Source organism: Fistularia commersonii, chromosome 5 (assembly GCF_037954325.1).
Source record: "Fistularia commersonii isolate RoL2024-O1a breed Wild chromosome 5, RoL_Fcom_v1.0, whole genome shotgun sequence".
Lineage (NCBI taxonomy): Eukaryota > Metazoa > Chordata > Actinopteri > Syngnathiformes > Fistulariidae > Fistularia > Fistularia commersonii.
This window is the reverse complement of record NC_141288.1, coordinates 910,957-937,770: the sequence shown is the minus strand read 5'-3', so window position 1 is coordinate 937,770 and position 26,814 is coordinate 910,957. Positions and strand designations below refer to the sequence as shown.

General features: G+C 52.3%; 1 protein-coding gene across 4 annotated transcripts; it reads left to right on the top strand.

Annotated features, from left to right (window-relative positions):
* On the top strand, positions 1-26,814 carry hgfa (hepatocyte growth factor a). Of its 4 annotated transcripts, none has more exons than XM_086146290.1 (18): positions 1-2,624; positions 6,240-6,399; positions 6,519-6,631; positions 7,173-7,287; positions 13,198-13,340; positions 13,915-14,035; positions 14,141-14,259; positions 17,040-17,211; positions 17,407-17,540; positions 18,630-18,723; positions 20,291-20,430; positions 21,669-21,704; positions 21,913-22,021; positions 22,113-22,187; positions 23,495-23,632; positions 23,806-23,912; positions 24,000-24,133; positions 24,454-26,814. In XM_086146290.1, exons 1-18 carry the CDS (start codon positions 2,561-2,563, stop codon positions 24,619-24,621), a joined length of 2,142 nt encoding a protein of 713 aa, XP_086002416.1. In that variant the 5' UTR covers positions 1-2,560; the 3' UTR covers positions 24,622-26,814. The 4 variants fall into 4 exon arrangements, with proteins under 4 accessions (XP_086002416.1, XP_086002415.1, XP_086002418.1 ...); XM_086146289.1 differs by having other exon boundaries at positions 17,389-17,540; XM_086146292.1 differs by having other exon boundaries at positions 17,389-17,540; positions 23,806-23,889; positions 24,454-24,591.

The following is a 26,814-nucleotide window of genomic DNA, read 5'->3' as shown; positions in this document are numbered from 1 at the left end:
CCCTTCATTCTCCGTCCGTCATTTTGATTAGATCTTAAGCTAAGTTTGAGCGGCGCCACCAAACTCCCCGCGTTCTAATTAGCGACGCTGGCGGGATGACGGGCGTTTTTGAAATCCCGGAGGATAAACCCGGGAGGCCCCGGAGTGGAAAGAGAAATGATGGAAGTTAATACTCCCGTCGCTTTGGCGTGTTATGAACCCCCCCCCGAACTTCCAGTGGTTTCTCCCTGGATGCATAATCAGCTGTCAAACACAACTTATTTACCCAAGGCCTTCGAGTTCAAAAGGCAACCCACACACACACACACACACACACACACAAGCACAAAAAAATTGGTCTGAGATTTTCTGAGTGCCTGGATTTCCTCTCAACGCCGATTGACAACCTGTGTGTGTTTGTGTGTGTGTGTGTGTGTGTGTGTGTGTGTGTGTGTGCTGTCTGGACCTGGCAGCACACACACACACCTCTACACCTGCTGGTGCTTTCCTGCACGGACCAAAGAGAAGTGAAATGACCCGCACACGTCTTAATGAGGGCGGGCCGTGGCGTCTGGCGAGGCGGCTCCCTGCCCACGCCGCCGCCTCCCTGGGGGGCTCTCGGCCCGCCGCCCATTAACGGCTGAAGTGTGGATTTCCTGTCAAATAAGGGGTGAGGGCCCGGGGACACGTCCTGCCCCCGGCCGGGGCCCCGGGGCCGATGGCTTCCAGCTGCCCGCCGTCCCTGGCACGCTCCCCGCCGCGCCGGTGCGTGACGTTAATTTTACTGTACATTTACGGCACTTCTTTTTTATAATCGCTGCGATGTTTTTCCGGGACGGCTTCTTCTGAGAAAAAAAAAACACCAAACTGCTGGTTGCCGGCGTGGGACGGGCCACAAACGCACCTGTTTCTGAGCTTTTATCTCCATTCATAGATATCTTAGATGTTGCGTAACGCATCCGCGCTCTCGAACATCCTGCCCGGGAAGCGAGACGTGACTCTCGGCGTCCCAGGAGGCTCGACCTTTGGACCGAAAACCCGGGACCGTCGAGCCGAGGTCGAGCTCGTAAACGCGACGAAAAAGGGCGAGCGGGGAAAAAAAAGGCGAGAGGATCCTCTCGTCTCGAACGATCGAACGCTCTCAGCATTAGAGCTAACTCACGGAGTCAGTGGAAATGGCTGCGGTTTGCATTATCTGACTATCTGACATTATCTGCATTATCTGGCTCGGCAGGAGGTCCAGCCTGGAGGCTCCATGTTCTCCACGGTTCTGCACCGGGTTCTTCGGGGTTCCAACACATGCAGGAGGTTCACTGAAGATGTGTGGATGGTTGCATATCTATCTGCAACCCTGTGATGGATCGACAGGGAAACCCCCAGACTGCAGGATAACCAGGATACATAACGCGGGAATGAATGAATGAATGAATGAATGAGAAGAACTGAATGGACTCTGAAGCACAAAAACGGGGTGAGCAGATTTTTATCACACGTTCACCACATGTCCTGGTGGAGTCCGTTTTCCAATTTTTGGAAAAAAAAAAAAAAGTTGAACGACAGCAACAATATTATAGGTAAAAAAAAATAAACAAATTAATAACTTTCCTAATGGAAAACATTTTAAATGAGAACACGCTTATCAATATCTCCAACAGCAGTATATTCGGTACAATATATTTAATATCATTTATATATAGCAACAATAAAATGGTAAAAATAACTATGATAAACAAACACATGAATACCTTTCCAAAAAAAAAGTTTTAAAAAAGTTGAATTCAAGCAACTATAAAAATGATAAAAATAACGATGATAAATAACAAATGAATACCTTTCCAAAAAAAAAAGTTTTAAAATAGTTAAATAACAGTAACAATAATAATGGTAAAAATAACTCTGACAAACAAACAAATGAATACCTTTCCAAAAAAAAAAAAAAGTTTTAAAAAAGTTGAATAACAACAACAATGAAAATGGTTAAAATAACTATGATAAACAAACAAATGAATACCTTTCCAAAAAAAAAAGTTTTAAAAAAGTTGAATAACAGCAACAATAAAAATGTTAAAAATATCTATGATAAATAAACAAATTACGATCCAGATGGACGGCACCTGCAGAAAACATTTTAAATTATTTTAAATGAGGCCACGCTTATCAATACTTCCAGTAGCAGTATATTCATTATAATCTATTTCATATCATATATTTGTCCTCAATAAAAATCCCTCGGTCGCCTCGACAGCGGTGATCTTATTGTGAAAATCCTGTCCGGATGTTGTGAAATGAATCCGAGCGTCTTTCAGAGGAGCCGCTGATCGGAAACAGCAGAAAGTCAAGTGAGAAGAGTGGGTGGGGGGGTGAACCGAGGACCTGCGGCGGCGTGCGTGTGTCCGTGCATGTGTGTGTGTGTGAGAGAGAGAGAGAGAGGAGGAGAGAGAGAGAGAGAGAGAGAGTGTGAGTGTGTGTGAGAGTGTGTGTGTGCGCATGGAGGCAGAGTCTTGTGGACCGCCAGCCTCGCAGGACTCCATCCCGAGCAGCGAAGCCTCCCCTCCCGCCCCGCGGACCCTCACCTGCCGCCATGAAGCCCGGCGCGTGGATCGTGCAAGCCGCGGTGTGCGTCGTGATCACGGCGCTCCACGCAGGTAAGAGCGTGACTCTCCCGCATGCGGCGCCTCCCTCCCTCCCCGCACACGCAAGAAACGCGTGAAAACGAGTTCCCGTCCTTCTCATCCGGCGGCTGTTTTTCTGTGCGCTTTTCCCCGGAGGAAAACTGCTTTTTGGCACGAAGACGCGCGTCGGCTGGCTTTCCTTTCCTCCCCGAACATGAAAATCACACGAATCAGGAGGAATCCCGCAAGAAATAGCCGTCGGGAGTGAAAAGTCCCCGCACAAATGTGTTTCACGTTTAAAACAACCGAAAGCCGTGGATGATGTGAGCAGCTGCTGCCGCGGTGGTGGTTGCGGGGTTGCGCGGCGCGCCTCCGCAGCCTGCGGGCAGGAACCCGCGCCGGGGCGGCGGGTTTCGAGTCCTTCCGGCGCTTCTAAACTTCTTCTATTTAGGTCACGGCCGCTCGGGTTGTCTAGGAGCTCCACATCTGCCCGAGCTTCAGAGATCATGCACGCGTTTGTGCAAAAAAAACCCCGGTGACGCACCGGTTTATCCGTCGGGCCAAGATCCGATTCCTCGGTTCCCGTCCTCCGGGGTCCCGGGCCGTGACCCCGAGGCCGCCGCGGAGAGATAGCGTGTGAGGGGAGGGAGGGGTCCAACATCTGGCCGGCGAGCCCGAAGCTCCACATGTGCAGATGCGACTCGGGCGCCGCTCCCAGACCACCTTTCCTCCCCTGACCGGCGGCGGCGGCGGCGTTCCCGAAGAGGTCGACGCTCCGGGGCGCCTCGGCGACGGGGTTTCGGGAGAGCTCCATCTGGACGCCCCCGGACGCTCTCGTTAAACGTCGCCCCCGCCGAGCACCTTTTATGATCCGCCTCGGCGAGCGGCGGGGATCTGGGGATACCGGGGGCCTGACCGCCGGGAGAGGAAGAGGCTAAGTGAAATCTAATTGAGCAGCCTGGCCAGACATCAGGGCTGGAACAACACGGTGATGAGTGCCAGATGTGGGCCGGCGGAGCCCGAACATTAATAGCACATCCTCCACGAAAACCATTTCCAACCACCAGGAACCTCTAAGCGCTCCACAGTTTACACTAGCCTAAGTGCACTCCTGGTGACGTGCGGCGGGTCTTGGCGCGGGAGCTCCTCGGTGTAACTCGGAAGCGAGGAGGCTTCCTCCTCCTCCTCCTTCTTCTTCTTCTCCTGCGCTCCCCGTGGTGATTTACGTCGCCCTCTCCGGGTCAACAAAATCGCCGCGTCTCCGCGCGTCCCGGGACGCCGCCCCTCCGTCCAGAAGGTCCGGCTTCTCCGCGGCAGGTAAACGGGGGGAGGTTGGTATCTGCGGAGGGTTCTGCTCGCTGAAATACGGCTTTGTCCTTCTCCTGAACCCACTTCCATCTCATATACGTTACGTGGAGATCCTCGCATTGGCAGGGATCTCTTTTGATGTGCCTCCCCTGACATAATAGCTCTCCGACAAGGGCTGGAGAGAAACGCGGGGAGAGTTACGGCGCGATCGTCGGAGGTTAACGGCTTTTGGTTTTCCTCTAATGCGGCCTACGTCCAAACACTGCACGCCCGTTGCCTTGGAGACGTGAGATGTCGTACTTGAGGGTCGAGGAGTGGGTTGAAGGTGTCTGATTCAACCTTGTTCAACCCGACGGCCGCACAGCAGCTCCCTCGTTGGCATGACGAGGCAGCTGGAACGTCTTCTGGGAGTCTCCGCCAGGAGATCTGCGGACCTCAGCGGACCGGGACCCGCCGGGCCGGAGGACCGAAGAGACGACCGACGGCCGGAGCGAAGGAGGACACGAGAAAAGAGCTCGCGGACAACAATGCGAGATGGGGGAGGTTGTGGAGACCCTTGAAGGAAAAGCCCAAAGGAGAAGAAGAAGGAGGTTCCTCCACATTTTATAAGCTGGTATTCCTATCAAATCCACTGCTTCTCTAACTCTAGATATCTCGGATTTTCCACCCATCCATCTGTCCAAGTCCTCAATCAAAAAGCACGAACCCTCCCCCATTTTTTTTCCTCCTCTCCACGGGGTTCCTCGCCGGAGGACAAGAAGGTCCCGAACGAGCGGCGCTCCAGTCGTAGTCGGACTCCTCGGAGGTCCCGCCGAGGTTACGAGATTCGGTTTTATGCGTCGGCGCAAACGATGTCTGCTACCGGCACAGATGGGACAACATCTGAAGAAAGGATGCCGCTAACAATAGAAACAAGAGCGAGGAAAACCATCCATCAGGACCGAGTTGTTTATCCTCCTCAGAACTTCCTCTTTGAACTGAAGTGTCGTCCCGGCGTCCCGCTGGGAGCGGCCCGTCGGGAAACTCCCTCCATATTTCCCGGCCTCTTACGAGCGTCCGTTCCAGACGGTAATGGATTGCGGTCGGAGACGTCGTCGACGGAGACGGCGGCGAGCGAACGGGAGCCGTTTTTTTTTTTTTTTTTGTCATCGCTCTCGATCATCGGACTACCGGAGGGGGAAGGGGAGGCGGCGAGCGCGCAAACAGCCGTCCAACCTCGTGTGAAGATTTGAAGAAAAACAGGGACGGGCAATAACTCACCAGCGGGTGAAGGTGGACCTCGAAAGCCGGAGACCCCCCCGGCCGGCCCTCCGGCCTCCCCGCTCCAGTCTTGTTTGCCCAACATGTGATGGATGGTAGGGATTTTGAATGCACACGCGATTAAGCCGTGCCAACTGTTGCGTCACCAGACGGCTCGGGATGTTTGTTTTACTTCGGGGCGCCGAGGGCGGACAAACTGGAAAACACAGCGCGTTTTAATTGAAGTCGCCTCAAACAAACACTTCTTGAGAGCATCCTAGAAGGTCCGGGTGGTGGCGTACAGCTCGCACCGGAGCTCACAACTTCTGCAGATGTTCTGGGTGTTATTGTTCTAAGAAGCTCAGATTTGGCTCCAGGAAGTAGCCTCCTCCAGGGGAGCCTTCGTGTGGATCCGCGAAGGCGCTCGGGGACCCCGGTAGGGACGGGTGGGACGAGTACCTTCAGCGCCTCGCACCGAAACACCTCGACGACCACGAAGAAGAGGTAGAAGACGACGTGGCAGCTTCCACCTCCACGGCGTTCATGGAATAATAACCTCGGACTGTCAGATGGTTGCAGTGTGTCTATCTTCTCCCTGCACCGTGAAGAACCCCGTTAGCCGTTCGCTAACTCTGCTAGCTCTAGAAACCACTCTGAGGCGTAGCAGGCCAGAAGATCCCGGACCTCTTCTTCGTGCCATTTTTCACCGCTTCTGTCCATCTCGTCCCGAGAAAACTTCCGAGCGGTGACCGCAGTAGGTTTTAAAAATGGCGTTCCGGAAGAAGTATCGGGTAACGGATGCGGCTTATGTTCCTATGGGAGCGTAGAAAGACCCTGCCTCAGCGTAAGATGGTTCTAGGAGCAGAAGGTCCACGACCTTTGGCTCCTCTGCTGTCCGAATGCACCAGGAAACCGCCTCGTTCCTGAAAAGGTTTGTCGGAACCGCAAAATGTTCCCACGGCGCCGCCTCTGTCGGCTTTTGCGTAATTTCGGCGTCGATTCACCGCACAGCTGTGAAAACGAACGCATATTTAACGACATCGAGTGAAAGCCGATGGACTGAAACGCGAACTGTGTTTGTGTGTGTTTTCAAACCCTCAGGATGCTGCCGGAAAGCGCAATCCTTGCTGAAGTACGAGAAGACGGAGAACCACATGCTGGTCTGCACGGACTGTCCTCAGCAGCCTTTGGTACGAAACAGCAAGTCGCAGGAGCACTGCGCCCGCAAATGCAAGAAGAACAAGAAGAACTTCACCTGCAGGTATCTCCACCATCTCCTCCCTCCTCCTCCGGCCCGGCAGCGAAGACACGCAACGTCCGACGTCTTGGCTCTTTATCGCCGGCTCATCTCCCCCGACTGCTTCCTGTGCTCTTCCGCAGGGCTTTCAACTTTCAGAGACACAACAGGAAATGCCACTTGCTTCCCTTCGACCGTTTCACCCACGGCGCGCAGAAGCAAGCCGGCGCCAATTACACTTTGTATGAGGAGAAAGGTGAGCGCCACGTCCTCAGATGGAGAAGGCGAAGCGCGGCGTGGAAACCGCCCTCGCTTGTTTTTCTAACCTTGTGTCGCTTTTTTTTTTTTTTTTTTTTCCAGACTCTAAGGGGCTTACGTTCCTCTGTTGACACAATAAAAACGCACAACCCGCCCCCGCTCCGGCTTCCCGCTGCTAAATCGCCCTGATAGGGAGAGCCGTACGCGTAAACATCTAGGAGGCCGAGTGTGGTGTAAACAAAAAAATTCATTGCTTACAGTCGGGCAGGGGGAAGCCACCGCCAAGCTGGCTCAGGAATCTAGCACTTTATAATTTACTGCGAAATTTACAGAAAGTTTCCCCCCGGTGACATTTAATGAAGTTCAGGGGAGTTGTCTGTTTTGGGAATAACACACGAGGTGGGGCATTATAAAACAACTCGATGTTTTCTTGACCGCACACGGACGCCCGTTGACTCAACTATGTTAGAACGCCGAAAAAAGGCAAAGGCGGACGCCTTGTAATCCGGCAGGAACATGAATGGACTTTCTTCCCGCAGATTACATCAGGGAGTGCATCGTGGGCCCCAAGGACACCTACAGGGGCAGGAGGTCTTGGACCAAATCGAACATCACCTGCCAAGCTTGGTCTGACAACATCATCAACGAGCACACGTGAGTTCTCCCTTTCCGAGTAAGCGCAACAGCTTCCGAGTTGTTTTGGTTAATCTGACCGCTCGAAGGGATGTTGTTGACTCTCCGGTTTGATGTTTGGGCTCTTGGACGAGTTCGAGACCCCGGTGCTCGGAAGCGACCGCCGCGTCGGTGATGACACACACTTGGTATCCTTGTCATCTGTTTCGCAGCCTTGGACTCTCGAGCTGCTCATTTAGTCGGACTATTTCACCCATGCTAACGTAGCACCGATGCACAAAGGGCCAATGCTGGCGTGTTGATGCTAAGCTATCTGGGTATATATATCTGTGGAGGTTCTCAGTCATCCAGGTCGTGGTGACTTCTTGTCAAAATCTTCTTGTCGTGGGGACTGGACTTGAATTTGTTCACTCGAAGACATTTTCACCCCACATTCAAGAGGCTTCTACGGTTCTTCGGAACGGAAGAAGTACGAGAAGGTGAAACGCTTCTTTGGATCCGGGGTGGAACGTCCTCGAGTGAAGAAATTCAAGTCCAGTTGCCACGACTAGAAGATTTCGCCGAGAAGTATCTTGGTATATGTATATCAGTGTGGTGCCCAGGTTAGCGACTCGCAGCAACAAGGTCAGGATCAGGAGTCTCCATGTTCTCCCCTTGTCTGCGTGGGGTTCCTCCAGCTTCTCCGGGGTCTTCACACAGTCCAAGAACAGGCAAGAGGTTCATCTGAGACCCTGAGTTATCCAGATGTGTCAATGAGAGAGTGATTGGTTGTATGCCTCTTAATGAGGCTTGGCGTCAATGCGCGAGTGAATGTATGCACACTTGCAAGTGATCCCTCGAGTTCCCAGGCCAGGAGTGACCATCACATCATCATCATCACTGATTTCTCTCTGGCTTCCAATCAGAGCTTTGGTTCTCAGTCCTGGTTGTAACTTTTCATCCATCGGGATTTTGTTTCCCATATTTGACGCTGGCTCGTCCTTCGCGAGAGCATTTGTTTCTAAACCTTTAGGACCGGACATCTGGTGCCAATACCTTCCTCATATGTGAAGGTACCGCTAGCAAGCCAAGGAGGCTTTGGCCCGCTTCGCAAGTCGGAAGTCATCAATTGCGGTCGCTAGGGTTTGTTAAGCCGTTTAACGAAAAGCCACCCGGAGGATTTTGGACTTTTCCGACACGCAACAGGTTCCCGATCACGTGTTCTGGAATCATTTTGCAGTTGGATTCTTCTCTAGGCGCCCTGCTAATGCGAAACGGGTTTTCCGTTGCTAGTCCTCGCCACGACAACCGTCCAAACTTGAGTTGCAACACAATTGGTGAGGTATGCACCACTTCGCCGTCCCACGGGTCCCGCAAACGCTCACAATTGTCTGCGCTTTCCATTTTTGTATTTTCGATTTCCGTGTGAGCTTTGCAAGCGGTGAAGCTCCCAGCGCATTCGCACGCTAAACCTTCATCTAATATCACGGTCTTTGGATTGTTCGTGAAAGGATGACTTCATTGGAAACAAGTCGCCGGGGCGGCACGTTGGCAAAGTGGTTCGAGCTTCCTCGTCGCAGCAAGCCAATTCTCTGATTGGACCACCGGGGGGCCGTTCTGCGTGGAGTCTCCATGTTCTTTTTAGCATCTTTGGACTCGCAAGCGGATCACTTCGATGAGATGAACTAATTTACCGCGCTAACACATCACCGATGCACATAAGAGCAATGCCACAAAGTCGATGGTAAGCTAACTTGGCCTACATATTTGATGGTGGTGCGGAGGTTAGCGCCCCCACAGCGAGAAGGTCCCCACTTGGATGTTCACCCAGTGTCCCTTGGGGTTCCTTCAGGTTCCTCCCACGGCCCAAAAACATGCAGGAGATTCATTGGAGACCTTACATCGTCCAGACGTGGGAGTGAGAGGGTGGACGGTTGGATGTCTTCATATGATGATGTTTGAAGGAGAGCAATACTTGTATGCTTCTATCTGTGGTCCTCCGGTGGACTGGCGACTGGTCCGGGGGGATGTCAGAGACAGCTGGGATGGACTCCGGCATCTCCATGATAAACAGAGTAGATTATGCACCAAAGAATGAATGAATGAAAAGTTGCCAAAATGTTTCTCCTAGTTGGGTGGCTGGAGTGGCCTATTGCTACCAGGAGACTCACAAATGTTTCTAGAAGCTCTGAGGTGTGGGACGTGGAACGGGCCGGCGTTCGCGCGTCCAGATTGTACCTCTAATTTAAAAATGGCCTCCGGTTATCGTGGGAGACGTGAATGTGTTTACCCAGTTTTATCGCACTTCGTCCAGTAGTTCTCGAATAGTTTTCTCTGCGAAACCGAAGGAAAAAAACATCAACATCGTGGCACTGGAAGAGAATCGGGCTTCATCAAAGTCCATGAAATGCAGCCCCGGGGAGCCATCAGTGTCTGCGCAGAATCATAGTTACCTCAATGTTATTCTTCATTCTGGATGCAATGCACCGAGTGGCTGCAAATACTTACTTGTCATCTCGAACCGCAACGCCGGCATGGCTGCCAGCGGCCGCTCTTTCACCGACGGGAGGTGTTAATCATCCGCTTCCACTCAGATTCTCTCAAATCTGAACCAGAAGACGCGTCTAATCCGAAGGCTTCCACCGCCTCCTCGGACGCTTCGCCCTGTTAGTCAGTTCCTGAAATTGAACAGACGCCCGGCGGCTGATTTATGGACGCTCGGATCGTCTGGTTGCACCTCCGGGGGGGTTTGGAGAAGGCGGAGCCTTTGGGCGGACGGACGTTTTCACCGAAAGTTATGTCAGATCTCTCCGATGAGAATTTTGTGCTTCTTTCACCGACGCGGCATCCCCCTAGAGATGCTTCCTTTCACCGTCACCCAGGCAACATCATCGGCGTGGAGAAACCTTGAGGAGCAGGGCGAAACCCAGAGTTAATCGAGTGAAATTGTGTTGCGCCTGCTGTCCAGCTGGATATGCGGATGCGAGTTCAGAACCCGGCGAAGGAGAACCCTAAATCAAGTCCCTCGTCCTCCCTCTTCGCACCAGGAATGTTTTGTCACTGTTTATTTGAGTCTCCGTCTCCAGGTGGCAGATGAAACGGACGAGAACATTCGCTTTCAAAGAGTGGAGGGGGGAAAAAAACAGGGAGTTAGCTAGCGCCCCGCTGCTCGTGAGTCGCCACCGTAATGACCCGCGCTCCGTTTTGATTTCCAGGTAACTATTATTTTCACGCTTGACCGACGGGGGTGATTTCTCCGGAGGTTTCCCTTCCAGGAACTTCTACCTGTTGTCTATATTTAGAGCCGGGGCCCTTCGGGTCGACCGGAGCTCAGCGGCGGCGGCGGCGGCGGCGGGGGGGGGGGAACGGACGGAGACTTCTGGTATGTATTTATATTAATGAATAACATCGCGGGCGAACACGTCCAGTTCAGCCGGGAGGTCAGAGAACTCCTCGCCGCAGAAACACACCCTTCAGCTGCGAGTTCTCGTCTCCATCGCGGGCGCTCCGGCAGCAGATGTCCGCTCGCCTTTTCCAGAGGGTTTTTATCTCTTAAAGCGACAGTCAAACGCTAACCGGCGGGGTCACGTGACCACGCGTCGCCCCGGAAAGGTGTTGCATAACCACGCGGAATGCATTTGCATCTCGGTTTATGGGCTTTTACGGCGTTGGCTCGCGCTCGCGCAGCTGTTTCCAGAGCGGAACGGAGACTTTATATCCGACGAGCGTTTGCCAGGTGGCGTCAAACACGCCGCCGGATGAAAGCGTTTCCTTATCTGCCGCAAAGACGCGTCACGTTCCATGGAAGCGTACCGTGATACTTGACTCGGATCGCGATTGTAGGTTTCGTGTTTTACTCCTCCGCCTCGAACCGGACGGATAAAAAGACTTTCAATAAAATCGGACCGATCACGGTTCGCTTCTTATTTTTACTTCCCCTCGAGGACGGAACGCAAGAGCGGCCGCGAACCGTCTGGCGGCGGCCGTTTCGACACATCTCCGGGCCGTACTGATGAAAGCGAAGGATTTTTTTTCCCCAAATCCAAATGTTTGTTACTCCCTCTCTTTTTCAGCTTGTGTCTTGGCAGGTCACATGTTTTTTTTTTTTCCTTCCCCCTCCGTCTTCCTGTGTCGTCACCCGCAGCCGTTCTTTCCGCCAACCAAGCGCTCCCTCTCGTCGCCCCCCCCGATCGCCTTCGTCGCTAAACTCGGCCGGCGCTCCGATTTTTCTCGTTGGTTTACATCTCAGGTCACACACCCGGTCAATGCATTCGTTGTAATCACAAGGGGAATACGACGACGGCCTGCAGTGTTCAGAAATCCCCGCGCTTAATCTATTCTCGTGGTCCTGTATTTGTTTGTATATTTTGTGCACACTTGGTTTCATGCATGGTACAATACTGAGCGCTATATTGATGCATGAGAGCATAACGTACAACTATCAACCAGTTATATGTAGTCAGACTGGAGTACGCTAACAAAAGAAACTGCGCTTTCTATGTCTCACACACACACACACACACACACACACACCCCGTCTGCCAATAGCAACCCCCCCGAGTGTAGCATGTACGCACCGCGTCGGACTGCGCCCCGATGGGAGCGGACCTTGGCAAGGAGATGAATAACTGGCTAACATCTGTTAGCGCAACATCATTATGGCTAGCTTGCTCCAGAGCGCCGGCCTTTTATGGACTCTCACCAGATGCAACCTGTTTTGTAAAATGAGGAACCTTGTAATTCCATTTATACAATCGTACCGTCGTACGGCCCAACTATATTGACATTGTGAGTTACACACTGCAGATGTGAGGGGATTTTTTGGGGGGTGGGGGCGTTTGGCGGGGCGCCACGTTGGAGGGCAACAAGCGTGTTGTCTTTGCGACGTGTTTAAATGATATATGGCCGTTGGAGCGCCGTATCTGTCTAGGGTCGAGTCCGTGCGTTCTGTTGCGTGGACGCAGCCTCGGCTTTTGGCCGAGCCGGACGGCGGAGCTCCTCTTCTGGGTTGAATAATGTTGTGCATTAGCGTGGAGGCCTTACGTAAGCCCTGGGGTACGGGGGGGAGAACAGAGCCGACTCCCCCCGAGAGAAGACTCATTGCTGAGGGTAGAGCGCTCCGACAAGCTGCCGAAGGGAGGGAGGACTCTTTTTCTTCTTTTTTTTTTTCTTCCTCCAACACATGTTTTTTTACTTCTCATGCCGTTAATTAGGGGCGGACGCTTCCATTTCACAAACTACTCCGTTTTTCAGTCGTTTTTTTCAACTACTCTTGTGTTGATTTAGGTACGTCGGTACATTTCTTCTCACCTTTCCTCCGTACCTTCTGGCCTCCGGGTGTCGGCACCCGATCCGGAGCCGACACGCCGGCTTTTCATCGTTTTGCCCCCGCGCCCCGTCCTCTCGGTGCAGGAACGGCGTTCGGGGTAGCCGGGATCTTTTTCTTGCGGCCTTCCGGGTGCCGGTACGACCGTCGCCCGGGGGGAGTGACGAGGTCTAAACGTGGCCGAAGGCTGCCAGCAAATGACCCGCTTCGGTCACTCCAAGTGGTTCGTGGCGATGTACTGTGCTGTTGGCGGTCAGTGTACTGTGACCGAGTCTGGCCGCTTCACGCCTGAGAGCCAAGGGGTACGGTACGGATCTGCGAGGCAATCATGCAAAGGGCGCAAAGCCGGAGAGAGGAAACGTATCGGCGGCTCGCTTTACACTGGGGCGCTTTGTCCGATCGCTCCGGAATCTGAAGCGCGCCCCGCCTCGTCTCGGCCCGTTCGTCTCCATGCAAATGGGTGTTGAATATATTCAGCTCGTTATCGAGAGTACCGGCAAGCAGGCGGGCCGAGTCATTTGTACCCCACTGAAAACAGCGAGTGTGCGAGCGCTCCCCAAAATTTGCTTTAACAGCTCGGGGGTATCGGATAACGCTTTTAATAATATGTGTCTGCTCGCTTGTAGGTTTAATCCCGAGAGGTACCCGACACAGGACCTGAGGGAAAACTTCTGTCGGAATCCCAACAACGACCCCGGCGGTCCGTGGTGCTACACCACTGACCCCAACGTGCGATCCGAGGACTGCGGCATACCGCTTTGCTCAGAGGGTGAGGCTCGGCGGATTCGCACTTCTGATATCGACGCGTTCGCAGGAACACGGCGACACGAGTGAACCCGCAGAAACACGTGGGAAAAGAAAAGTTTCATTCGTTCGTGTTTACTTTGAAAGCACGCCGTAGGTATTCCTCGTAAATAATCCCGCGTTTTAAGATAAGGGACAACGAGTTCTTTGGCCGAAAACCATCGGCTTCTCATCCGTCGTTTCACTACTGAACTCTTGTCCTTTAATTTCCCCAGAAATTGTTTGACCCGCAGTGTGTAGACAAGCTGAACTCGAACCCTTGGCATACAGGCCACCATCTAGACTAAAAACTCTGGGCGCCAGTCCCTGGAGAAATGAGGCAGAAATCCGGCAGAAAATAGAAGGCATGACATTTTAACTACTTTATAAAATAAAAGGTGCGCGACACGAAGGGACATTTCTGCTCTCGGCGCTTCCTGTGAGAACGTCCGAGCTCAAAACCGAGACGCCGTCACGTGACGGTCGAACGGGCCTTCTTCTTCGCGCGCGTCCGAAAAACCCTCAGGGGAAGTTTAATTCTGGCTGAATTGTGTGGTCAGAAGTGTGCGTGAGGTGCAACGGCGAGGACTATCGGGGGAAAGTCGACCGCACGGAGAGCGGCAAGGAGTGCCAGAGATGGGACTCCACTCGGCCTCACAGACACGTCTTCCAGCCCAAAAAGTAAGCGCCGAAGCAGATCTCGGGACGAAGTCCGGGAGCGTTAGCTGTCGGACGCCGCGAGACGCCGCGCCGTCTGATTTCTGCTCTTCTTTGTGTCGTCGTCAGGTACAGGGACAAAGATCTGAAGGACAACTACTGCCGTAACCCGGATAATCGTCTCCGTCCCTGGTGCTACACCGCGGATCCGAAAACTCCATGGGAGTACTGCAACATCACCGTGTGCGGTAAGAGCCTCGTCGGAGTCACGGCCAGAAGCTCCCTCAAGAGCGCCGTATGAAACGTGTAGTGGTTTCTTTTCATTTCATAATCCTAAATAAATCGTGACAGTTCATCAGTTCATTGTAACTCTAACCTCGTGATTGCAAGCGTCGACCCTGACCAGTGCAAACTCTGCGAATCAGACATCGGTCGATGGAAGGCCGAGCGGAAAGTCTTAAACGCACTGAGGTTTGTGACCGCGAGCTCGTGGATTGGACGCTTTTTTTTTTTTTTTTTAACGTCCTTCTGCGGTTTCGGGATCCGTGTGGTGAGTTGAGTAATAAGCAAGCCGCCGCCCCCCGCGGCCTCCCGGCAGGCTCTCATCAGACATTTGTTTGCCCTTTGTCGTATGCCCTGTAGGGGCTTCTGTCAAATCAACATAAATGGAAGTGAATCGGTGTTTCGTGCCGGGCGGCGGTCGAATGTCGGACCACTAGTAGAGATACTTAAAACGACCTGGCCGAGCCACATGTAGAGGAGAAACGGCATCTCGTCGACCCGACCGAGGAACTGACAACTAAACACAAAAAGGCGACGTGGCTCCGTTGACGATCTCCGTTGTGCTCGGGCAAGACCGCCCTGGCGAGCTTCCTGGCGTGGCGGTATCCCCGATCCGGCGAGAATCGCTTTGAAATCACAAAAACCGGAGACCGTTTCCATACCCGACACCAAGGGTAATCAAATCTCTGGGTCAACGTAACCTCGGTGTTCTGTTCTCGCTCCCACGCGCGCCTATTTCATCCATTCACTTTGTTTCTAGGGAGGTGTTTTTGTTGGCATGAAAACATCAGTGTGTGGACCGTCATCCGAACCGTTCGTGTTTCCTTTTAGAAACGAGGCCTTCTGCAGCTTCTCCGGCGGCTTGCGGTGACTCGCCGCAGACCGCCGTGTCGTATCGCCCATCATGAACTGTTAAAAGTCCTCCTGGTGATATGATGTTTTTAATAATGTCAGTATTCTGCCACTGTAGGTATATTTTTACTACTTTCACAGTATTTGCATTTTTGAGGACGAGAATTATTTTTACAGTTTCGGTACTTGTTTGATTTGGCTTCGCGGACGCAGATTTTTTCGGGATAAGCCCGCCGCCGGCCAACTTTCACTTTAATCCCTCTGCGTTTTCTCCGTGTTGCCATTTTCCAACGGGGCACAGCGCCGTTGCTGTAACTCCTCAAAAACTTTACATCTGCCACGGAGTTGTTCCCATTCGGCAACGACATTCTGTTTTAGCGGTTCGACGGCGTTCGTCAGGAGCTTCCTATGGCTATCGAGGCTATCGGATCGTCTGCGGTCTGTCATCCGTCAACCGGGGAAGTCCTTCGGAGCAGAGACGGGCTTCTGCTCTTCGGCTCAAGGGATGTTGCGTCCAGACGGCGCTAACGTCGTAGCCGCGTGACAAGCCGACCCGGGGTTCCATTTACGAATCCTGCCAATATCCATGTTTGCATTTTCACTCAAACTTTCCTCTGCGGTTCAAGTTCTTCCGACTTCCTACTTTAACTTCCTACTTCTTCGACGGCGGGGCGCGTTTGTTTTGGCCCGACGTTCGGGCCTCGCAGCCGCCGATGATATCCGGAACGCGGCGTTTCACTTCAGCGCTCTCATATCGGCGTTCTTTCTGCGAACGCGTTGGACGGCGGGACCCTCCCGTCTGCACCGGCCACCTCCGGACCAGACTCAGATCCTACATGTCGGACTGACCACCGCGCCGGTTATTACATTTGCAGAGTCCAGTCCTTTTGGCAGTCGATAAATCGTTCGGGTAGTTTATCGAGTCAAAATGCAAAAAAGTGGTTTGTTTCAGAAACAGAAATGGTAATTCATGTTTTTTTTTCTTCCAAATGCTACCGTATGTCTCGTTTCCTGCGATGAATTACGCGGGATGAGGGTTTTGCACCCGGGGTAACATTATGTTCTACAAAAGGTCGGAGCAGAGGAGCAAAAACGTGAGCGCCAGACAAAAAAAATGTGTGTTTGGAGAACTTTCTTTCTTGCGAGCACATTGGAATATTCCCACGAGTGCACACACACACACACACACACACACACACACACATACAGGGCATCTCCCTCCATCTCTGTCAGACACATGTACTTTTACAGAGCAGGTTATGATTTACAGCGAGGGCGGAAGATCTGCATTTGTCCAGATGTGCGCATCCCCAAACGCCTGCCCCGAAAAAGATAAAAACCACTGACCTGCACAACACAGTGCGCCGACACTGGCATGCGTTACATCAACCCCAAGAATCCCTCTCTTCCACCCGCCTTCCGCCTCTCGGCCTCGGCCCTCGCCCTCGCCTCCTCCGTCTTCTCTCATCTCATTTGTCAAAGGCCGAGGAAGCGGACAGACTTGTGTCTCTGGCTTTGCCTCGGAGCTGAGGACGTCGGGAGGGGGGTGGAGATACCGTCCGCCGCACGGAAACCTCCTCCGTCGGAATGGCGTGCGGCGTCGAATAAGTCCTTGTTATGGACGTCCCCTGTGCGCAGGAATGTGGGGCACCGGTGTTATGAATAAACAAAGTTCCCTATCACGGTTGATAGCAGGGGGGCCGAGCTACTGTTTTTGATCATCTTGAGGTTAAACATGACACATTCTTCTAAGGATTAATATCTCCCTCCGCCCATCCCTCCTTCCTTCCCTCCCTGCCTCCCCGCCGTCCTCATTTTGGGTTCCCGTCCAGAGCCTCTCCGTCGTAGCCCGCCTCGCTCCCAATTATAACTTCTTTTTTTATTTCTTTGCCAGAATCGGACTCCGACGAGGACGCAGATGTCAATGCGACGACATCCTGTGTCCAGGGAAAGGGCAAAGATTACAGAGGCACGATGAACGTCACTCCCGAGGGTGTGATATGTCAGCGCTGGGATTCCCAGTTCCCCCATAAGCACTCTTTTCTTCCGAGGGATTTCAAATGCAAGTGAGTAATGTTTGTCTCGTGGGTCACGCAACTCGGGCAGAGTTCTTTCTTTTGTTTCCAGGAATAAATGCGATCATTTGCTGGAGCGTGGAGTGGCTCCCCCCCCTCCCTAAAAAGAAAAAAAAAGAAACACCGACGGTGAAAGTGCCGTCATCGGCACCGTCATTTAAATTGTAGCGTTTGCGTTTGTGACAGGGACCTCAGAGAAAACTACTGCCGTAACCCCGACGACGCAGATTACCCGTGGTGCTTCACTAGCGACCCCAACCAGAGGAGAGCAAACTGCACCAACATCCCAAGGTGTGACGCTGAGGCCGCAGAAAAAGAGGGTAAATCAAACAACCTTAGTTTGGAAAAAAGAGAAAGGCTTTTTCCCGTGACGAGATTCCAGGAACCGGAGCCAGAGACCTCCTGTTTGGAAAGTTTGCATCATCCTTGTTCTAAGTAAATGTTCTGCGCTGATACAGAGCCTCCATCACCTTCGTGTTCCATATTCACCCTTTCACCCACGCACCGGTGGAGGTAGCGCTGACGTGCGCGCCGCTAACCAGACCTCTGCTAGCAACCGGGGGTTTGGAGTCTCGCCTGAGGAGACACCTTCGTGTTTCGCCGCCCCCGACGTTGAAATGACACCATTACCGTTATTTGCGTACCTTCCGTATCTGCCGTTTTTCCTGCACCAAGAACTTTGCATGCTCATGGTCAGCACTGCGTCCGTCTGCTTACTCGTTTCTGCAGCGGACGAAAAAAAAAAAACAGCATATGCGTGTTATCGTGCGTTCACAGTATCTGGCCTCGGGACGTCGCCGCTAAGAGCCAAGAAATGGTCTGGCACGTCGCCTCCGTTAAAACTGCAGCGTGTCTGTCATTCACTTGGTGTTTCGCACCGACTAAACAGAAAGTCCCGCTCGGCAGATTCGGTTTCGTTCGTGCAAAGTTTCGTTCATACAAAGCCGGCGAGTCCAAGTGCCAGAATGGTTAGATCTCGTAAATTCAGCCGCAATTTCCAACATCGATTCTTGACTTGTCGCGTTTTCGCGATGTGGAATCGCACAGACCCCTTTAGATATTGTTCCTGCGGGACCGGGTCACTTAGCAACACGCAGGGCGCCGAATTCCTCGTCATGGAAGACGGTGCTTTTCGTTTTATTCTAAAACCGTCAGCGACGCCGGCGAAATGACACCGACGAGATCGGTTTCCTCTCCTGCGCGACCTCGGGCGGATAATCCAGAGCGCATTTCGATTAAAACGCTTTCTTTCTACTCGATGGCAACGCTTCGTCGTCGCCGTCTCCGCGGGGAGTGTTGGGTCTCTGCCGATCGTTTTAACCAGCCCGGTCCAGACCCCCCCTCTTCGCGAAATGTGTGATCAGACATCGGGATGGGATCGGTAAAATCTAAAATTTTATTTTCCGCAGAGTGCTACGAGGACAACGGAGAGAAATACAGCGGTATGCTCGCGATGACCCGATCTGGGATTCCCTGCGCAAACTGGTCTCTTCACATAAACAGGTGAGAAGACGAGCGTTTTCTGCCGTCGCCCGGGGCTTCGCTTGCGCAAATGAACGGATGGAAAGAGATTCCGGTGGAAACAGCGGACCTTTTCTCGGAAAAGAAACGACAAACGCGGCTTAATACGCTGAGAGGTTCGCTTAACGGTCGCGTGCTGGCGTTAAATCGGTTACGTCCGCATGAGGAACGAGGCCGAACTAAAAGCGTTCTCCTCAAAGCTACGCCGTTTGAAGCTGTTTTGACATTTAACGGACGATCCGTCGTACGGGAAGGCGACGAAGGACCGTCATCTCGACTTGATACTCGGACTTGATCGCCACATCGGAGTGCCCTTACTCAACCGCTCCGATCGTAGCTTTCCCCGTACGCGCTTAAAAGCAGAGCTGACACCGAAAGATTTACGCACCCCGGAGGCTGTTTTGGAAAAAGGTCGGGTTTTGGAAAAGAAATCAGCCCCCTTTTACTTTGGAAGGAGGGCCGACAGAAAATAGAGAGAACATCCTCTCGGGCGAGAAGGACTGGAAATGTTTCCTAGAGAGGCTGACATTCTTTTCAGCTCAGTTGATGAGTGTTTGTTGACAACTAGAGCTCCCGTTGCTTTGCGAAAATCCCTTTCACATGAATGGAGCCAAGTAGTGAAAACAAACAGCGAAAGGAAATCAGGGGTCCCTCAGGGGTCAATACCGGGCCCATCAAATGATTCATCTTGTTGACGAGAGGAAACCCCGGGGTGACCCGTCCTGATGGAGAGGTTGCCCGCCGCGAGGCCGCGGCTGTTGGGATTACTTAATTTACAGGAATTTTAAAAGCCAAAACGGCACCGACGGGCGGACATGTTCCAGAGCCGACCCCTGACCCCAGGAAGTGCTTTCCGAGGAAAAGTTGATCAAAGCCAATCGGCTCCCTCGCACCGACGGCAGCCGGCGAGTCTAACCCCGCTCGGGGTCAGGGGTCATCCCGGGGAAAACCGCCGCGGGCTACGGCTTGTTTAATATCCTCCCGGGAAGCGAAATTATCTTCACCTCCTGACAAATTGTTGCCCGTCGCCGAGCGTTTCTCCCGACTGCGTGTGTCCGAAATTCCGAGGCGGTTATTGCTTTTCGGGGACATTCGGGATATCTGAGAGGATTACTTTGAATTCTCACAGAGCCCGGCTGAAAAGTTGCGAGGGAGTCGCGATTAGATGTGAATTCCTACAAGCGGGGAGCGCGAGCGAACGGTCCCGCGGAGGATGTGGCTCCTGACGGTCTGAGCCCTGCCGAATGCTTCGAGCGCATACTTTCGTACTCCCATGAGCACTGTTCCCCGAACCCTGCGTTTCCTTCTACGGGCTCCGTGCAGCCGACGCGGAGGATTCATTGCGTTTCGGGGAAGCCAAAGTTAGTCTTTCCAAGCATAGCGTACGCGCTTAATGTATGTGAATCCATGTTTGATTATGCCCGTGTGTTTTCAGAGCGCAAGAGGGTGAATGAATGTTTATGAGCCGTGGCGCGGCGTTAGCTCCAATACGCCGTTTGCGAAACAAACCAGCGTGGAACCTGAGAGTCTGTATTTGTGTGCTTCGCAGCGGGGATTCTCACTCCACGGTGTCCCAGGAAGGCCTGAAGAGGAACTACTGCAGGAACCCGGACCAGGACAAGCACGGCCCTTGGTGCTACACCAACCCAAACAGCCGCTTGGCTTGGGACTACTGCAAAATGAAGCCCTGTGAGTGGCGTCCGTCTCCTATTGGAGAGATATTTCGAGGAAGTCCGTCGAAGAGTTGTCGGTACTTCCGCGACACGTGTACTCCCGCCGACACGGATGCATTTAGCGCGGCTTATGAAAGTGGGAACGCGAGGAATGCGGTGAAAAGAATCGGCAGACGTGGCCGGGCTCTTTGCATTCTGACACCTTTCGCCACCTGGACAATTTCTGCAAAAATGCGGGACTCGGGTGGCTGAGCGGCGCAACGTTCCAGGCTTCTGAAAGGAGCTGTTCACCATGTGAGCCCGCTGAGGGGGAAGCTTGTTTATCCAACTGCAGGGGTTTAGAAAGTATAAGTACAAGAGTAGCTCCCGCCAAATGTACCTGTCAACGGTCGACGCCGACGAAAGGTTTTAGCCTTTCACGGTCAGAAGAACACCTCCGATCAAACGGGTATCAGCGACAGGTGCAGGGTTTCTGTTAGCAACACTCATTCCATCCAGCGCCGATGTTCTCCAGCTGTTTCAGAGCCACAGCGAGGAGCTTATATCCAATACTTTCACGGGATTTTACAAAAACTACAATGCCTCCTGGATGGCAAGGTGGCACAGTGGTTAGCATGAAGGTCCCTGGTTGGAGTCTCCATGTCCTCCTGGACTGCATGGGGTTCCTCGGGGTTCCTCCCACAGTCCAAAAACATGGCGGAGGTTCACCGTAGACCCAGATGTGTGAATGAGTGGGTGAATGTCAGCGTGTGAATGTCAGCGTGAACCGCACCTTTCGCCCAATGACTTCTTGTGATCTAAGGCGCAGGATCAGCCGTGGAGATAATGAATGAATGAATGAAGCATACCTATATACATATATACTGCTCAAAAAAATAAAGGGAACACTTGAACAACACAATGTAACTCCAAGTCAATCACACTTGTGTGAAATCATAGTGTCCACTCAGGAAGCGACACAGATTCATTTGGACTTGTTTTAAGGACATTACGTCAAAGTTGGATCAGCCCGGAGTTTGTTTTTACACTTTAATTGTGAGTGCGATTCCTAATCCAGACCTCCACGGGTTGATACAATTGATTTCCATGGATCGTTTTTGTGCGATTTTGTTGTCAGCACATTCAACTGTGTAAAGAGCAAAGTATTTCATAAGAATATGTCATTCATTTAGATCTAGGATGTGTTTTTTAAGTGTTCCCTTTATGTTTTTTGAGCAGTGTATATATATGACTCTGCTTTTTGAATCTCTTCAGGTAAACCATCGGTCACTGGGCCTCCTCAAACATACGGTGAGTAGTTTCGGGCGAATCTTCTTTCTCTTCTGCGTAATCTCACATCTTGGTCTTTTTTTTTTTTTTTTCCTCCTGGCTGCTGATAGCGGACCGTTTAATCTGGCTCGGCCTGGCACTCACATACCTCGCAGCTGTTCACTCCATGTTTTGGGTAGATGTTTCTCCGCTCGAAAAAAGACGGTTTCCAATGTCTCTCCACGTTCAGCTTCGAGCCCGTCCGCGATCTCGTGCTTCGTGCACATCAACACCAGGATCGTCGGAGGACACCGAGTGCGCGGCACGGACGGCGGCTGGGTCGTGAGCATCCAACGGGAGTGAGGGTTTTCATTTGTTCCTCCGGGTCTTCAGAGGTTCTCCGGCGTCTCCACGCAAAGACTGACAGATATTTTTCCAAAATCCCCTCAGGAGCGTTCATCTGTGCGGCGGCTCGCTGATCAGAGAGGACTGGGTCCTGACAGACCGGGAGTGTTTCACATCCTGGTAAGGCTCCACCCTCAAATTCCTTCTATTCCCTGTCTGATAACTAACTGATACCAAATCTGTCTCTCACGTACCTTTCCTATTTACCCTCAATCTCTTGAGCAGGTTTCATTCTCTCCTGTCTCTCCTCTCTCTCTTTCCGGCATTTTCTTTTTTTTTTTTTTTTCTTCTTTTTTTAAATGAAGATGCAGGCTGTATCCTGTTTACCGAGATTTATCCATTCCCGGACAGAATGGTTTTGAGATACGGCCTCGCTAGATCTGTTTAGCTTCTGTCAGAGCCGGTCATACACTTATAGTATCTCTACATCTGAAGCGGCGCTTTTCATGAAAACGTCCCGTCTGCAGCGATAGGCAGCGTACGGGCTGGATCAGCTGGATTCATCTGAAACCATAGTGTGCATGAGGTAGTGAAAAGGGGATTTGCAACGTGCATGTTTGCAATATTGAATGATTTAAAGGGGGTTTCGGGGTGGGGTGGGGGGACGACGTTGCGCGTCTCCACCCCCGCGACAGCCGTGTCTCGGGTATTAAGTTCGTCTCAGGAACGCCTGAAGTTAATTCCTTCGAATAAAAAAATCCATTTGGCCTCGAGAATGAGTTGACTTAATTTCGGCGGCGGAGGGTTAAGATCGTCAGGACGTCAGCGGTCACGGCTTTGGAATGCACGTGCCGGTTCGTACGCGGTAGGACGGAGGGGTCGCGGCTTCCGGCTCACGACGAGAAGGTCTCCGGTTGGATTCCCACAAGGGGGTCTCCACACCTGGGTTCCTCCCAGTCCAGGAGGTTCGCCGGAGACCCTACGTTCTCCAGACCTGTGAGCGAGCGGGCGAACGGTCGCACGTCGCTCGATGCGGTCCAGTGACAGCAGGGATCGGTTCAACAAGCGCCCCAGATAACGAAGCTGCGAAGCTAATTCCGGCTATGTTTAGCTTGCTAGGGTTTTGAAATACTTCCAGATAATGCGACTGGGTGGTCCTCGGGTCGTGGCTAGCGTGCTCCGGAATCCGCTAGCACGCCGTCGCTGTTACGCTTATCGACCAACGCGGCCGTCCTGAAAGCAATCTTTGAGAAAAAGTCACGGTTCAGGCAAGCGATCGCAGAAGTCAAGTTCTTGCGCCGGTCAAGAGCGAGGCCGAGGAAATGTGTCATCTGGCAATTATTCTAGGAAAGCTTTTACACCCAATTTAACAAACTACGTGCAATCGGGCGTCGGGTCCCGCCTTGGAGCAAATGTTCTGTTCTGGCCGAGCGCCCGCCGCAGATCGGACTTCTGATCTCCTGTATGAACTTCCCCGTGGTGCTCAGCGTTCCGGACCTCAGGGACTACAGCGTGCAGGTGGGCCTGCGCCACCTCGGCGAGTCCTCGGCCCGCCCTCGGCTTCGCATCTCCCGCCTGATCTGCGGCCCGGAGGGATCCAACCTGGTGATGCTGAAGCTAACAGAGTAGGTGCCCGCGTCGGCATTTTTCGATCGATCCCGCGCACGGCAAAATCCGCAATGCGCATTCTGCTCGTAAAGATATTGCGAACCGGGGCATTTTATTCCGAGGGCACGCGGTTTGTTTTATTTCCCCCGCTGATTTATGAGCGTTATTATGTGTTCTCTGTTTGGTTTAGTCCGGCTCCCGTGTCCGAGGGCGCCTCCACCATTCATCTTCCAGTGAAAGAATGTCACATCACCGAGGGCACCAACTGCACCATGTATGGCTGGGGGGAAACCAAAAGTACTGCCTTCTTCTCGCCGATAAATCCGCTCTCCGATGGAACGCCGTTAGATTTCCGCAGCGTTAACGCCGTCCTTTTTCGTTAAGATTCGGGATCGGACGAGGCCCTGAAGGTCGTGACGATGCCGATGGTCAACAATCAGATGTGCTCGCAGATCAAGGACAACGCCGGGGAGAGCAGGATTTGCGCCGGCGGCAGGACGGGAGAAGGAGTATGTGATGTAAGGATGAATCGCCAATCCGGCGCGAGGTGACACGTCGGACGGGGACGGGCTCCCGCGACCCCGTCGACCCCGAAGAACCGACGGATAATTACAGCTGAAGTCGCGCTTTTCTAATACGCCCAACGGTTTAAACCCAACTGGAATTCCAATGATGATTTACAGCTTCGTAAAAAAGGGCGTGTCGCCGATGTTTTGATCTTCGGCGAACATTTCTGGCCGGGATCGTTTTCTTCTCGTGACTTTCATATTCTCGGGGAGTTTAAACCCGAAAGGACGTCATTGTCAAGTTGTTTTCTCCGATCTGTTCCTCCCTGCAGAAAGACAACGGCGGCCCGCTGGTTTGCCAAGAACACGAGCGCAAAGTCATCGTCGGCGTGAGCATCCAGAAAACCAAATGCGCCTCGTCGCAGCCCGCGCTTTTCGTCAACGTGGCCTTCTACTCGGAGTGGATATACAAAGTGTTCAAGCTTTACCCCAGCGCGTAGGTGAGACGCCGCCTCTGCGAAGACGGGCCGGAGGACCAACCGACGGGGCGGGATATTTCCGTATCCGACGGCCGGCCGTGGATTTCGGCGGCTCGAACTGACGGCTCGCGGAGCAAAACCAAGACGGACTCATCCCGGTCTCCACATCGGGACCTCCGGGGTGTCCGCCTTATCCCCCTCTGTAAAGCCAAAGTCTTGGGCACATGGATGGCGCGCCCATCGTACGTTGACATGTTCAGAACTTCTGAAGCCATGAGAACAAGGACAACGAAGAGGACTTCTGTGACTCGGTATTCTCTCCTGGAATATACTTGAATGTGGACGCCACTTGGTTTCCAAGCGAGGGAGCCTACTGTGACTTCTGTTTTTTTTTTATATGTCCAGCTGCACTGCATGCTAGGGTTTTTTTTTTCCATTTCCATATATTTTTTTCTTTTTACCTCAACACGTGATGAAGACGGATACGAGATCCCACGCAAACCACCCGTCAGATAGATAAATGAAGCTCCCGTCGCGGAATGAGCCCCGTGCGCTGTCGCCCGTCCCCTCAAAGCATTTCAACCAAAGCAAGCAGGAAGGTCATTAGCTTTAGCATTTTTCCAAAGAAATGAGAACACGGGCAGCGACGCAGTCCTAAACAACGCAAAGGCGGCGTCGCTCCAAACCGAACTTCGGAAGCCCCGGTAGCGACTCTGAAACGCCGGCCACAGCCGACGCCGGGCTAATCGCGCCAGAAGCCGGACCGCCTTCTCCCGAGCCCGTCGTAACCGGTGATTTTCCCGGCGGGGTCCGAGTGGAACTGAGCGGACCGCTCCAAATCTTATGCTAATATTTGTAGCATGAGAGAGAGAAAAGCCATGCCAAATATAACATGGCTATTTAGTCTCCAGTTTGGAGGGAACTGTGGCCCCTGGTGGGCTGTGTGTGGTCAGTAGGATACTTTATACGTTTTTTGTTTCATGCAAAGTGACTCCTTATGTACATAGCTGTAGATTTACTGAGTATATTTTTGCTGCGCTGCAAGATTTTTATAGGTCTTATAGACCCCGTTTTGTTTCTGGTTCACCGAGTTACAACAGATTGGCTCCTTCCCGCCTCTGATCCCGATGACTATTTAAAAAGGAACCGCTCTGCTGTCGGTAAAAATCTGGTGTATTTATTACTTGTAGCCTCGGAGATGGGAAGTGACGCGGAGGTATTTCCTTTCGTTTTCTCTGATGCCGGCGTGTCAAGGAGATGAAAATGGACCTCCGGCCTCCAAAACCCGCGGTTCTTTTCGACGATAACAAAGTATCGAGGCGTCGCCGAAATAAGACACGCTTGAAATAAGAAACGCTTTTCCTGGGGCGACGCGTTTCATTTCATGTTAAAAGTGCGATGAAGGACTTCGGTGATTCGGTTAAATAGCGCTCTTGTTGTTGTTTTGTTTGTTTCCCCCTTGTTTGTGTGTCCTCCCGTGGCCCCCGAGCACCGGCGGCTGAACAAGTGAGTAACCCTTTAAGACCTTCCTGATATTCCTCGGTACTTCCGATGCAGAAAGGCGTGACGTCCGCCGTCGACGGCGAAGAGTCCGATTTTATTTCTACGCCGCCGAACCCGAAGCAGGCGTCCGATGATCCTTTCCACGTAGAGCGGTTTGCGGACGGTTACATGCTAATATCTGACAGGATACGAGAACAAGAAGGCACGTCTCCCAAAAATGGCCCATCGAGGCTTTAAAAAAAGACGTTCAGAGACAGCAAACAAACACCGGGAGCCCTTTACCTGGAATTATGGCAGTTTTCTGTCCCCCGGTTGGCATGGATACCTACGGTTTAATCCTGGCGTGCAAGATTGATTCTAAACTCTGCAGAAGGATCCCTTTTGAAAGCGCTTGAAACAAAGACATAGGCAAGGAAACGTGGCTTCTTCGGACGATGACTTGTGGACCGGAACAGGACGTTGTTGTAAATTGGCTGCTTGTTCTTATTTCGTTGCGTCTTATTTAATATACTGTCGTGTAAATATCCCGCCACAGGCTGTAAATGACACCTTGTAATTTTTGTAAATAGGCGTCGCAATGTCACTCCGCGGTGATTGTGTTTATATTTGTATACTGTAAAACTTAACTATGAACGCTGCTATTTTCTATCTACCACTTTTCCCCCATTTTGTAGCCTTTGTATTCCTCTGATTTTAATAAATAACATCCAG